The following is a 13,127-nucleotide window of genomic DNA, read 5'->3' on the forward strand; positions in this document are numbered from 1 at the left end:
CGAGCTGAGGAGACCAAAAATCCCGAACCGCCCCTATACTTCCGCCACCTTGGACCAAGGCTCTTCATAAGTTCTTCATAAGAGTAGCTGATCCTCTGTGGCTGAGAATGAAGAGGTAGACTACAAGGCGAGACGAGAAGACCAAAGGACCCAGGCTACCCTGATATCTTCACCATTTCGTCCAGGCGGTGAGGATCGGGTCAGTCGATAAAAAGGGCCGTTTTTCCCGACCTTTTCGTACTGCTGCAGTCACCCTGACCGTCCTAACAGTGAGCTTCACTCACAATGAGGTGGCATCAGCTGCTAGGGAGAAGATCTCCATGACAGAGCTGAGCATTACTTTGGTGAGGCCAAAAAGAGCGGTGACAGGGAGTCTCGTGCTAGAGTCTCTATTTTAAGTATTAATATTATGTGTACAGAATTCCACGAGAGGCTGAGTTTGGGTAAAAATTGAACAGAACGTTCTTCTACATCTAATATGTTGACTATTCATTGTTAAATATACCCAGACCTGTTCAACTGGGCTGTGGGATTAAGTCTTAGTCATTAAGACATCTCCTCCTAACCTGTGGTTACTGGGTACTATAATCTAAACGTCTTTCGTCTTGTAAGGCGGAACTGATGACGACCAATTGCTGTTGGTCTCAAAGGCGTGGCGTGCTGTTATTTCACGGACTCTGGTCTCGTCCTAGGAAAAGTTCTCCCACGAACGGGTTGAACAGGCCTGCTATATTCTGTAGACCATTCTATAATTTCGAAGGTAAAATAATGTATTAATATATGAACAAATTGATAAATGAATGGCAAATAGAAATATCTGTGGACGAAATAATAAGTAAGAAAATAGTGTAAGAAAAGAACTTTGCCTTTTCGAGGCATTGCGCCATCCATTTCGCTAAGTAGTAATACACGATGCCCAACTCAAAATAACTCAAAATAACAGTCACTAAATTCTGACCATTGAAAATCTTTATGTGTATCATTCACTCGAACATAAATGTTCGACACGTGTTCCATAAATATCAATTTACATGCAAAGTAATCGACTCGTTGATCCAACTATTTGAAATTTCTTGGCAAGTACTCTATACTTCTATTAAATAAAAAAAAGTTCCATCATTCGTGACACACTTTACGAATTACTGGAGCATTACATAAACAAAGTTCATATGGAAAAATTCGAATTCAACTATACGTGTCACGTTTTCGCTGAAATTAATCGTTTAATCTTACCTTAACAGAATGTGGATCAACGGCGTATGTATCCAATTGCGAAGCTAACCTAAGGAAATGAGTTTCCGCTTGCTCTGGCGTGAACCCTTTTAACTGTGTTTGATGTAGTTCCATAGCTTTTTCTTCGATGGCCTCAGTTTGTTTAAGCAGCAATTTGTGCGCGGAAATATAATTTCCTTCATGAATCTCAGGATCGTAATCGCCCAATTCGCCTAAAACACAAAATAACACAAAATCATTGAACTAATTGTTCAATAAAACATTTACTAACTATGTGTCTTTACATTATAGTAATTACTGCGGCTTTTATGCATTTATGATATAAACTAATATACGTACACTATAAAAATATATATATATTGTATGTATGTTTTCTACATTATTGTGTATGTCATAAATGGATAAAATCTGCAGTCGAGTAAGTACAAACTATAGTACGTAATTTTATATAATCGTTCCTTATTTAGTATTTCATAATTGTTTAGTTTATTTATATATGCATTTATAAAAAAAATACATCACTGGTCTTCTTTTCGAACATCAAAGACATTTTTACCGACGCTAACGTCCCAGAGGGATCGATGAAACGATCGATATCTCAACGTGAGTTACCGACGGACCACACCTGTAGATAAATTACCGACGCGCGAAAGTTCAAAGGCGAACTAAGAACTTGAAGGTGCCAATTGTAAGCCATAGACATTTCCGTTAAATTAAATGTTATGAGAAATGAAAAATTTGATTAAGAGACAAAAGAATTTAAGTTCATGAGATTATCACTTAATTTAAGTGAAAATAACTGACTCCTTTTTTTCACTTTCTACTATCACTATGAACTGTATTAGACAAAAATAGAGTAGGTAATAAAGTATTAAGTAAATAAAAATAAATTTCACAGAAATCTTTTTTACAATTATACAATGAAGATTAACTGAAGATTAAATTTAATTTAACAATAGCACTAGCAAGTCAGACAATTTAATCCATGTACTTTAGATTTCTCTTTAAAATTATTGGATAATTAACAACGTTTTTGCTGAGAATTTTTAAAGTAGGGAACTAGGTACATGTATGTTAATTAGTTTGCCTCTTTAGTCTCTCGAGTGTTGGTAGTTTTACTGTTAAAAATAACAAGAGGAACCTAAAATTGATTACAGATTAAGAGAGTCGTAGAAAATGCGTCTTTAAATTTTATATTTCGAATAGAGTTAACTTCAAATGTCCTGAGTAAAACACAACTTAAAAATCACACGTTTACCCCTACCGCAGACTCGGTAGGTTAATGATTAAATAACAATTGAGACGAGGTACGTCTCTGCGTTACATACCTCTGAAGACTTAAGTACAGTAATTACAGGCAAACTACTGCTGACAAATGAAGTAAACAACAAAGTCAAGTCAGTGTCGCAAGTTATATAAACTTAGAAAATTAGATACTACCGTTGGGGATACGTATACCATTAAGATAGCAATAATTGAAATTATAAACATTAACATTGACGGAAGAGTACATTCTACACAGCAAAATATCGTGAGAATGCAATATACAACTATACTTGTGCCAAAACTGAATACGTCTTTTAAAACTACCGAGACTGAGAACATCTTTAGTTCTGAAGACTAAGGTTCTCGATTAGGAGCCATGGCATCGAATGTAAACCACAAAGATAAGAAATTAGTATAGTGCTCTGATAGCGAAACATTTAAACACGTTGTTGTGGAGCACAAAATGACACGTGACAAATGTAGCGATCATAACTGGTTAATATATTCTTACAAAAAGTGATCTGTGGAGAATATAAACAAAGCTGAGCAATTTATTCCGACCTCCTCTCGACTCCAATCATTAATATGCTAGTTTGTACGAGATTAAATTAAATTGTACATAATTTGACACTATAGCGTCAACTTTATTCAAACACTCTAACTCTTGTACAATTTCATAGAAATCAATGTTAATAACCAATTCAGTTTCGTCTTTACTTGAATATTTTTCAACAATGATTCTTCAAATATTATATTTAAAATATAGACAAATTAAGTAGGTGTCAAGGATAAAAATATTTGTGGGAAGAATAGGGGAAATATTTTTCATAATAAAATAATTTTTAAATAACTTGTTTGCTTCGGTTAATTTTCTTCGTCACTTCTACTTGTAAAATGTAAATTGTCTCACGAGAAGAAATAATGTTTAGGACCCTTGGCATAATATTATTAAAAATAATTTGATTTAGCAATTTCATATGACAACTCCCAAATTTCTATTTAAATTGTTAATAGCTTACTTTGCACGATGCATGCCGCCAGCAACGCTGCTTCACCTGGACTGCAATAGAGTCGTCCATGAAGGAGGTCCCTTTTGAGTTGCTGGTAGACCTGATATCTAGATATTTCTTCTTTCAGCCTTAGAGGATCCGGTGGGTAGAATTTTACACGAAAACTAAACAGGATTGGGTCCATATCTGTAACACATTCAAAGTAAAAAAAAAAGCAAATTGCACTTGCAGCTGAATTTTGTCGAAAAGTTTATATCAACTAAAAAATGAGTTCAGTGTACTTTGAACGAGATCATAACGTGAGCCAAAACATAAATCAATGTTTAATACAGTTCTGTTTTTAATAACGATTTTACTAAATAATTAATCAGTATAATTCGATCACCACTATATCAAATTCCGATATATACATTTGCATTATTCTCAACAAATCCTGCAATGCTTTCATAGATAAAGCTCTCGTAAGTTTGCAGTTAACAGTTGAAGGTATAAGAATACTTCTGCGATTCGCTAGTATAAAGAAAGAAAGATCACAACATTTCACGCGTAGCGTGTCATGTCTTTGCGTTCAGTTTTTAATTATTTTAACGAAATTTCTGATGTTAAATGTCTTGGGGATTCTTCGCCGAAATCAACACGTGCCATGTTTATTCACATCTACGAGAATAATACAGGCGGTCGCTAGGGTTTGAAAGTTTCATGTGACATCGACCCACAGTGAATGAATATAGAGAAAGAAACATAGCAATCGAAGCCTTGGTCACAGCTGTTCACCGCTACATACAATTGAATCGGTGTACATACTTTTACCTATATCAGATTCATTCTACTTTACACAGGAAGCAGGTTACGTACTTATATTTGTTGTGGTAGGTATGCAATATTTAGTGTATCACAAAAACATTATAAATGATAATAACGTATTCGAAATTAATATAAGCTACGAGAGTAATAATAAATTAATATCATTCTGTTTAAATAATCAATTGAAGTACTTCTTAAAATTTGCTATTAAATAGTATGCAAAATGAGCAAGGGCAATTATTGATAGAAGAGCAGTTTTTCCATAATAACGTTAAAAATTGTTATTGCGATAAGAAAGTATTAGATACGATACAATTAAGTCAGTATATATATATTCTTATATCAAATTTATTTTTCGGACACAATTTTCTTATGATAAGGAAGAATCATATTACTATTCCCCTAGGTATTACAAATAGTGTGCACGTAATGTTTAAAAATAATAAAAACAGACACAAAGCATAAATGTTTACATTACCTCAGCTCATTGCAATCGATATATCGGTCTGTGTCTGCGATGACATGTTTATGAATGTAATGTACGTTTGACAGTAAATGTTCTAGATGTAATAAACTGATAGTTACGTTAGCAAATGCGTACTTTTGTAAACGGCAATAAAAAGTACCGTTTCATTATGCGATTAATATACCGAAATAAATTGTATGGTATGACTAACTATCGTGCGTGATCGCTCAAACTAATAGGGAACTCGGATACGCCTCAATCAAAAGCATTTGCGAATTTGATCCGCTTATGAACAATTAGGGAGGGAAGGCAATTCTTTCAGGAGACAACCTTTTATTATCTGGGATCGAGGTCGACCTTCGCATGCATCGTGAGGCCAATTAAACGATAAGGATTAAGCTATTATGTTCTAATATTTCTGAACCATTGCAATTTATTTGTACCTGTGATGCTTGAGGAAGGAAGAAGATTGTAAAATACAATTTATGTAGACACTTATGTTGTTATATTAATAAAGGGATTTAATTTAATATTTCATGTATGATTTAAATATTCTATTAATTCTATACTAAATTGTAAAATAATAAAACAATTTATATAGGAGATATTTATGTTGTCGCGACAAGGGGATTAAAACATTCTATAAATTCTATCCTACATTGTAAAATACAATTTATATAGATACTTAATTTAATATTTAATGTAAGATTGAAATATTCATAGAATATTTCGTACATCAAAACCTAAATGGATTCTTTGTTTAATCAATATTACTATAAAAATGCAAACCAACCTTTTACTTGTTTGATTGCCGTTTTTGCCAGGTCTAACCAATGCTGAAACAAAATAATTTTTCTATGTAATGTAAAATATATAGCAAATAATGGGTATTGTTAAATAGTTTCGTTGTAAAAATATAAAATGAGGTATCAACCATTTCACAAATGAATTATTATATTTGAAATAATTAATTTACGACTATTATTAAACACACGGTTGAAATAATTATTTAAATATTTTTTAGATGCAAGTTCCTAGCTCAGATTTATATCCAAGATCAAGATGGTTACTTTATAAGCAAGTTTGGGTAATTTAATTCCACGACTTCTTAGATGTAATTAATAAAAGTACACGAATTATTCTATTGTCTAAAGAGGCAACTGTCGAAATAAATACACCTAAGTGCCGAAATTGGTAACGGAGCCAATGGTGTCATTGATAGCGTCTACATTACATCACTAGCTGAATTGGAGCATTCTACTTCGGAAGAGATGGAGGCTGGACCACTACAGCCGTAAAAGAAACGAGTATGTTGCGAAATAATGACTCTGAAACTCGTCGCGGGCGTTCCACAAATATAAACGTAGCAACGGAGATGCGATGTACGTTCTGGTGACGACAGAATCGTTTCAGCTTAGGAGGGCTTGCTATGGAATAGATCTTCAGTTCATCCCTAACGGAAGCATTAGTGCCAAGCGAAAGCGGAAGCTCTGAAAAGTCTATTTCGAGAAACCGAATTGGACGCAATTACAGTGGCGAATTTCTTCCTGCTCTAGTTCCACTTTTCAGTTGTTTATTCGGAACACCATCTTTCAACGTTAATTGTTGTACCTATCCGTCCAGGCTTGCTTTTTACATGACAGGTTTTACAGTCTTTTCAGTCTTTTAAATTATCATCGATTCTTATTTCTAATTTAATCATTTCTGAGTTCACAGTTTTTATTTTTTTTACTGTTTCGCTATTTTAATCTATTACGTATTTCATAATGTTTCATTCTAAGTGTGTACATAAATAAACTGTATACATGTATATTTATGAAACATTTATTTGGAAACATCAAACCTATCATTTAATTTAGACAAGTTTCTCTAATAGAGAGCGAATACTTATGGAAGTGACTGTGAATAATTCTACGAGTAAAAATCTTCAATCAGGGATCGTGACGACTAATCATATTAAATATTATAAAAAAAAATATACCAGTAAATACGATAGAAATACTTATAGAAATTATTAGACTTTGCATATTTTTATGTCTAGGATTTTTCACATATATCTATAACTCTCATCTTAGTGTATCGACAGGTTTATAAACATTTGAAATGTAACTATAAAAATATACTTATATTCTCACTTTGGTTTTTGTACAAGTTACACTTCCAATTACATTTCTATCCATCATTTTTCTATTTATTTCCCTCCTTAACGTGTCGAGTTTTTTTTATATCAGACTTATCCTTTTCTTATCTTAATCTACATCTAAGTCTAATGTTCCTATCTTCCTACTTTAAAAGGTCCGTTATTTATCTATCGAATTTATTTTCCTCCTTAACGTACCTGAGTTTTTTTTAATCTGACCTATCCTTTCCTTATCTTAATCTATTTATAAGACTTGGTCCTATCTCCCTGCTCTATGAGGTACGAATGTAGTTACCGATAGGCTGCTGGTAATCGAGATAGGGAACAGATGCTTGAAATGTGGCCACAAGATGTAACAGAGTGAGAAGAAACCGCGATTTATGAAGTTCCCAGCAATCGGGCTGCTTTGGACAAAATAAAGGCAATATCTTGCGAGACAACTGTGTCGGGCATTGATCATATGAAAAGTACTTGCATTAAGTTACAACCGCTGGAAAGCGACCCATTATTCTCGCGTTACAGGCATCACGTTTATAGAACTGGGAGAGCTTCTGATTTTTGAAGATCGTACCCTCAGAATAAAATGAAACCCAGACACAAAGACAAAAACAAAATGTGTACAATTTAAATAGTTGTTACAATTCAATATATTATTATAATTTCATTTAACTTGTGTCTACTTGAGACGTAATTAAGATAAGCCTTCTGGTTTAGCATGCATTTATTATATTAGTATTATAAATGCATCAAACCTGCAGATTATTTATTATAATTAATCTATTTCCACTATATCTATATATACAAACAATTACTACTTAAACCATTACTTAAACTTTTCTATTTATCCAACACACAAAGACGAATCGTTAGAGATTTATCATCGTTAAAGAATACATTTCACTATCAGAAAAATGACGACGTGTTTAACTTTAAATGTAAACATCAACGCGTTAATTAAGAACTCTGAGAAGTGGTTTCCTTACGAATTGATGTTTAACAGAGTCCAAGCTTGGACACCTGTTCCATCGTAAATTTATTCTCACACGATAAAAGAACTGCCAAGAAAAGAACCTATTCGACCGAGAATAAAGTATGATAACATTTGCACTATTATGCGAACAAACTTACTCTTTGCCTACAGTGATCCACGTAGCGAAGTCCAAAGTAATCCGTTTCCATGATGTTAAGTTGCTTGCATACATATTCCAAGATGTATCTTCCCTTGTGTTGAGGCTGTAACAAAAAGGGATAAGTGCAAATAATTGGAACAAAAAAATGTCACCAATTACATTTGAAGTCCATTAGACTATATTATACTGTATGTATATGAAATACGAGAATAAATATATACGTGAAATAATGACAAATAATAAATCTACGATTCATTGAAATAATATTTATTTAAATTATGTAAATTAACATTTTAATACTTCTATATTGATATATCATTATATGTTTTACTTGGTAATGAGTAAAAAGTATCTCATCACTGTGCGTTACATATTATAATATTAGACTAATCTATGAAATATTTATAACGTTCGATTATTTTACTAAAATCTCAAATTATATTATAATTATTTAATCCCGAATTAACTAGCGCTAATAATATAGCACATATACCAAATTCTAATTTAATAAGAAGAAATAAATATCAAAACCGATGTTTACATTGCGAATAAATACATTTTCATAAAAGAACAAAACCATTTCACTCATATACACTCGGATGATTATAAAGAATGAAGCATAGTCCTTATTAAACAAAGATGATCTCCCTGGTTTGTAAACACTGAGACCAGACAAACATTTTATTTATCCAGAGAAAAATAAATTGTTGGGATGTTACATCTGAAAGAACACATGAGGTGAGAAGCGCAGTCCTGTACCTCGCAGTCCTTTTTATTACTAAAAGACATCGAAACATTCCGTACATCGAGGTAGGATCCCCGGGGATCCAGCCTCGAACCTATCTTTATTTTTTAGGCAATGCAACGTTCGACTGCTCGCCTCTCTCGATACATCCGAGTCCACTCTAAATAATCAATTCTATGACACCCGATAGCTACGTAACTTGGAGTCGCTAGCCATCGACGGGTATCCGTTAGGGTGCATGGTTTATGTTACGGTTCCATTGGCCCTGACGCAGCCGTAAACCTATAGAGGCTACGCTATACGAGTGTCTGCGATGGAGCTTCGCTATCGACTGAAGAAGTTCTCTGAATAGAAGTCTGAGTAGTCAATGGGTGCATTCAGTAGACTGATCATGATCACTGATCCAATCATTAGAAACCACTAGCACTGTATACAAGAATATTTCAATATTCACATTTTACAATTAGATAACGACAGTCAAAGCCTCATAAATAACTTTTTAGAAAACAAATATACAGGGTGTCCCAAAAATGTTGTAAGTGTTGTAACACCTTGAAAGGGGTGGTTCAGGAGGTGATTTGAAACAACTTTTTCATTGTTTGACATTGTTTCATTGTTCTTTCATTGATTACGGGTAATTGAGTTATATCGGCGCAACTTTTTGAGACACGCACGTTTCCCTTAAGTTTTCCCTTGAAATGGCGCAAGAAATCAAATCAAAATGTAGTAAAATTGCTGAGATATATACAAGAAATGTCAGCGGATTTTGTATCAGACGAGAAGATGAGAAGCGTGCTCACGACGGTCCGAGCAGTTTTCGACACCACTTGAAAAGAGCGATAAGGAGAGTTTTGGAACATAGCACGAACTGTATAGTGAGATTTATTAGTACCAATAAACAAGTTTAAATCTGGAGGAAAAGATTTTCAAAGCTGCGCTCAGTCTGGTTTGAAGTGTCGAGCAGTATACCTAGATCGAATGAGTGAGAAAATCGGAAAACTGATTCTCTTCTTGGTTTATGAATTGTTGGTTTATAAACCAACCAATAATGAAACGCCAATCATACACCACAAGTTTATCAAGAGACTCATTGACCAGTTGAAGGGTGATTTTCGTCATCCATCTTTCGCTAGACTAGACAATAAATTACATATTCCCGATGTGGAGCAAAGAAAACGGGATTGTATAGTTTGTTCCAACAGGAAAACATCTGGTGGCAGGCGTCAAACAACTTATTATTGCCAAACGTGCACTAATCAGGCTGCAATGCATATTGGGGAGTGTTTCAAAACCTACCATACTGTACAAAATTATAAGAAATAAAATATTGATTTTTTTACAAATATACATTTCTCGATTTCAACCAATTCATATAAGTCCAATATCATCATAATAAGTAACTTAGTTCCAAAGCTATACAAAATAATACGAGAGTTTGAAAATGTCCGTTTCTGCCACAAAGTAGCGCGGAGTAGCTGGTAGCCAACGTCGAGAATGGCACGGCGTGCAAAGGGTTGATATCTGCTTAACGAAGTCTCGGACAACATTTTCGCTAAGGAAAAAGTTGTTTCAAATCACCTCCCGAATCACCCCTTTTCAAGGACCTCTAACATTTTTGGGACACCCTGTATACCGTATTTTAATAAAATCACTAGGACCATCTGATAGATACATAACACAAGTAACATTGTGTAACCCTTTGGCCTAAAACCACGAGTAAGACTCGTGGTAAGGAATTTGGGCTATAATCAACAAGCACGAGTCTGACTCGTGGTATACATATATGTACATACTATGTTCGGACTTCCTGCCTTCCTGTTTACTATAACCCGAGCAATCGTGAGATAGCGCGTAGGTCAAGGGGTTAAATTCGTTTAAATCTAGGCGCCAATTCACAACCTCGGTGATCTGCATCGTACTCTAATCGCCGATGCAGAGTACAGAGATTGAGAACCAGCGCCAAGATTTAAATAGAAAAAGGGCTTTTAAGTTTTTACTTTTTATTTTTGAAACTGAACGTCGGCCGAATAAACTGTTAATATAAACAAAGTTTCGTCTTGTCTTTCTCTATAAGGTGATATTTTCCAAAAATTGTTTTAACGAATTTAGAGGTTCTAGTAAAAATTGTGCCGCAGTCAAATGGTTAACGACAATCCTTTGCCCTTGTCGACATCATGAACGAGGCTCTCATGCAATAATGAAGGTTCCACTGTGCAAATAATAGATGCACTAGTCTTTGTCATGGTCTATAGCTGATTGCAAGATTGTCGCTGCTTCAATCTGAGCACAGGCGCTACACCATTATTTATTCCGTCTATTATCGTCTGTGGAACCGACGCTATTACACCAGATACAACCACGTCTATCCCTTCCAAAAAAACCTGATCCATTTTTGAGGGAATTTTCCATATGAAAACTATATCAAATAGTAAGTTAAAATCTGAGTACATTACACTACAATGAATTAAGTTATGCATGTACACACTTTAAAGTATCATGTGAGTGAATACAATTTTAACACGGTTTACGTGGTTTGCCTATGGTGCCAACATGAATTTTTTATTATGCGATGTATATTGTGTTAAAATATTATCTACAGCAGATAAGCTGAGTTATATAATGGGTGTTCAAGGCATTTTTCGTGGTGGAGACCATTTTTGCGATTATCAGTTATTTCAAATTATTGAGAATGAGAGCAAATAATTGCACTAAAAAAGTGGCGACACATTGCGCCCACTGGTTTCAATGTAATTCATCGCAGTGTGAACAAAAAATAATATGTATATTTTCCTTGTATTAATAAAATTATTTTTCCATGTTCTGTATGCCATTAATTTCTTCAAACGATTATAGCAACAATGGTATTATTTAAAAATTTATCAGTATCGATATTTACTGTAATTATGTATTTTTACTATTGGTCGCGTCGCCGGTCACCGGTGGCCCCCACGGCAGTAAACGTGTTCATAGGTCATCGGTCGGTAAAATATTAAATTCATACACGCAAGCAATCGTAAAATTTCTTCATATTATTCGAAAGATCAGACAAAAATGATGTAACATCTAATAAAAAGTGATTTATATGTGGAGGAGTGTTTTCAAATCAAATACAATTTGGTCAGGGAACTCTGGTTTGAACAAATAAGATGCATGTTATTAATATTCAATGGTGAGAAAGTTATCCATGCGGTGAGACGGTCTACGTGATCTATACCACCGGATGTAAAGTATACCTCTCTCGATAAAACGGAAGCTGATACACGTTCCAGTTATTAGATATCAAGACTTTTCATTAAATGAAAAAGAAACCTCCGTTACGTATTTCAGGCTCGTAATAAGATGAAAGAATACTTGGAGATCCATTCTGGTAACCATGTAATCATTTTTAGGGTAAGCATGTTTCAGAGTTTCAACAGTTAAAAGGAATTCCTAAAATTCAAATTTTCTCTATAATAATTAATTAATATAAATTTTGGTACCGACTAACATAAACTGAATCATTTTTAAGTTATAAATAAAGGTTTTGTTTAAGACTCTGTCAGAACATTCTCGTTCAGCGTCGTATACAGGGTGAGCCATAAAAAGTGTAACAGCTGAATATTTTTAAAGCTATAAAAGACATAAAAAAAATGTTACTAGGCAAAGTGGTTTAATTTGATATCTTTTCACGTAAAGTTATGATTAAGATATTAAACTGACCAACATTCCTTTAAATGAAATTGTGCATTTTTCAATATGCATTAGCGTAGAGCTTTAGAGATACACTACCGCTCAAAAGTATATGGACACTTGCGAAATACATATGTATTATATTAGCATCGCCTAAAAGTTATTTAAGTATCTAAAGTAGTGATCAAAATTTGATTTGTTTCTTAGAAAATATCTAACGTTTTAAATTAAAAATTACCTCGATTTTTATTAGTTTAACTAGACTAAATTTAAATACTGGGTTCATCGACCTATCCGACGCGGTTTGATATTACCACTTCCACTAATTCTTATCTTTCTCAAGAGAATACAACTTAATACATATCGAAGAACTCATTGAACTCGTTCTGTATAGAGATGAAACAAAGCGGAACTTGAGATTCTTTTAAGCATCGAGACCGTTCCATTAGATTTTGTATTTCTAGACAGGAATTTTATTTCTGCATGCTCATTATATAATTTGCACAAAAAAAATTAATTTTATTATGCTATGATACCCCCAAAACGATAACAATAATAATCACAATTGATACAAGCGTTCTAAATACCTTTCTAAACTATAACTATAAGCGTTCTAAGCTATGTTTAACTTTGAATAGAACAAAACAAGCGTCCGGATACTTTT

General features: G+C 33.7%; 1 protein-coding gene across 6 annotated transcripts in view; it reads right to left on the minus strand.

Annotated features, from left to right (window-relative positions):
* LOC128887741 (FERM domain-containing protein 5) overlaps window positions 1–13,127 on the minus strand; it is a 39,424-nt gene that overhangs the window by 22,002 nt on the left and 4,295 nt on the right. For all 6 annotated transcript variants that reach the window (XM_054143957.1, XM_054143956.1, XM_054143955.1 and 3 more), the window contains exons 2-5: window positions 8,048–8,152; window positions 5,573–5,615; window positions 3,519–3,695; window positions 1,234–1,445 (exon numbers count right to left, since the gene is read on the minus strand). In XM_054143957.1, coding sequence (XP_053999932.1) covers window positions 1,234–1,445; window positions 3,519–3,695; window positions 5,573–5,615; window positions 8,048–8,152 — 537 coding nt within the window. The remainder of the gene's footprint in view (window positions 1–1,233; window positions 1,446–3,518; window positions 3,696–5,572; window positions 5,616–8,047; window positions 8,153–13,127) is intronic.

Source organism: Hylaeus anthracinus, unplaced genomic scaffold (assembly GCF_026225885.1).
Source record: "Hylaeus anthracinus isolate JK02 unplaced genomic scaffold, UHH_iyHylAnth1.0_haploid 11989, whole genome shotgun sequence".
In the NCBI taxonomy this organism is placed as follows: domain Eukaryota; kingdom Metazoa; phylum Arthropoda; class Insecta; order Hymenoptera; family Colletidae; genus Hylaeus; species Hylaeus anthracinus.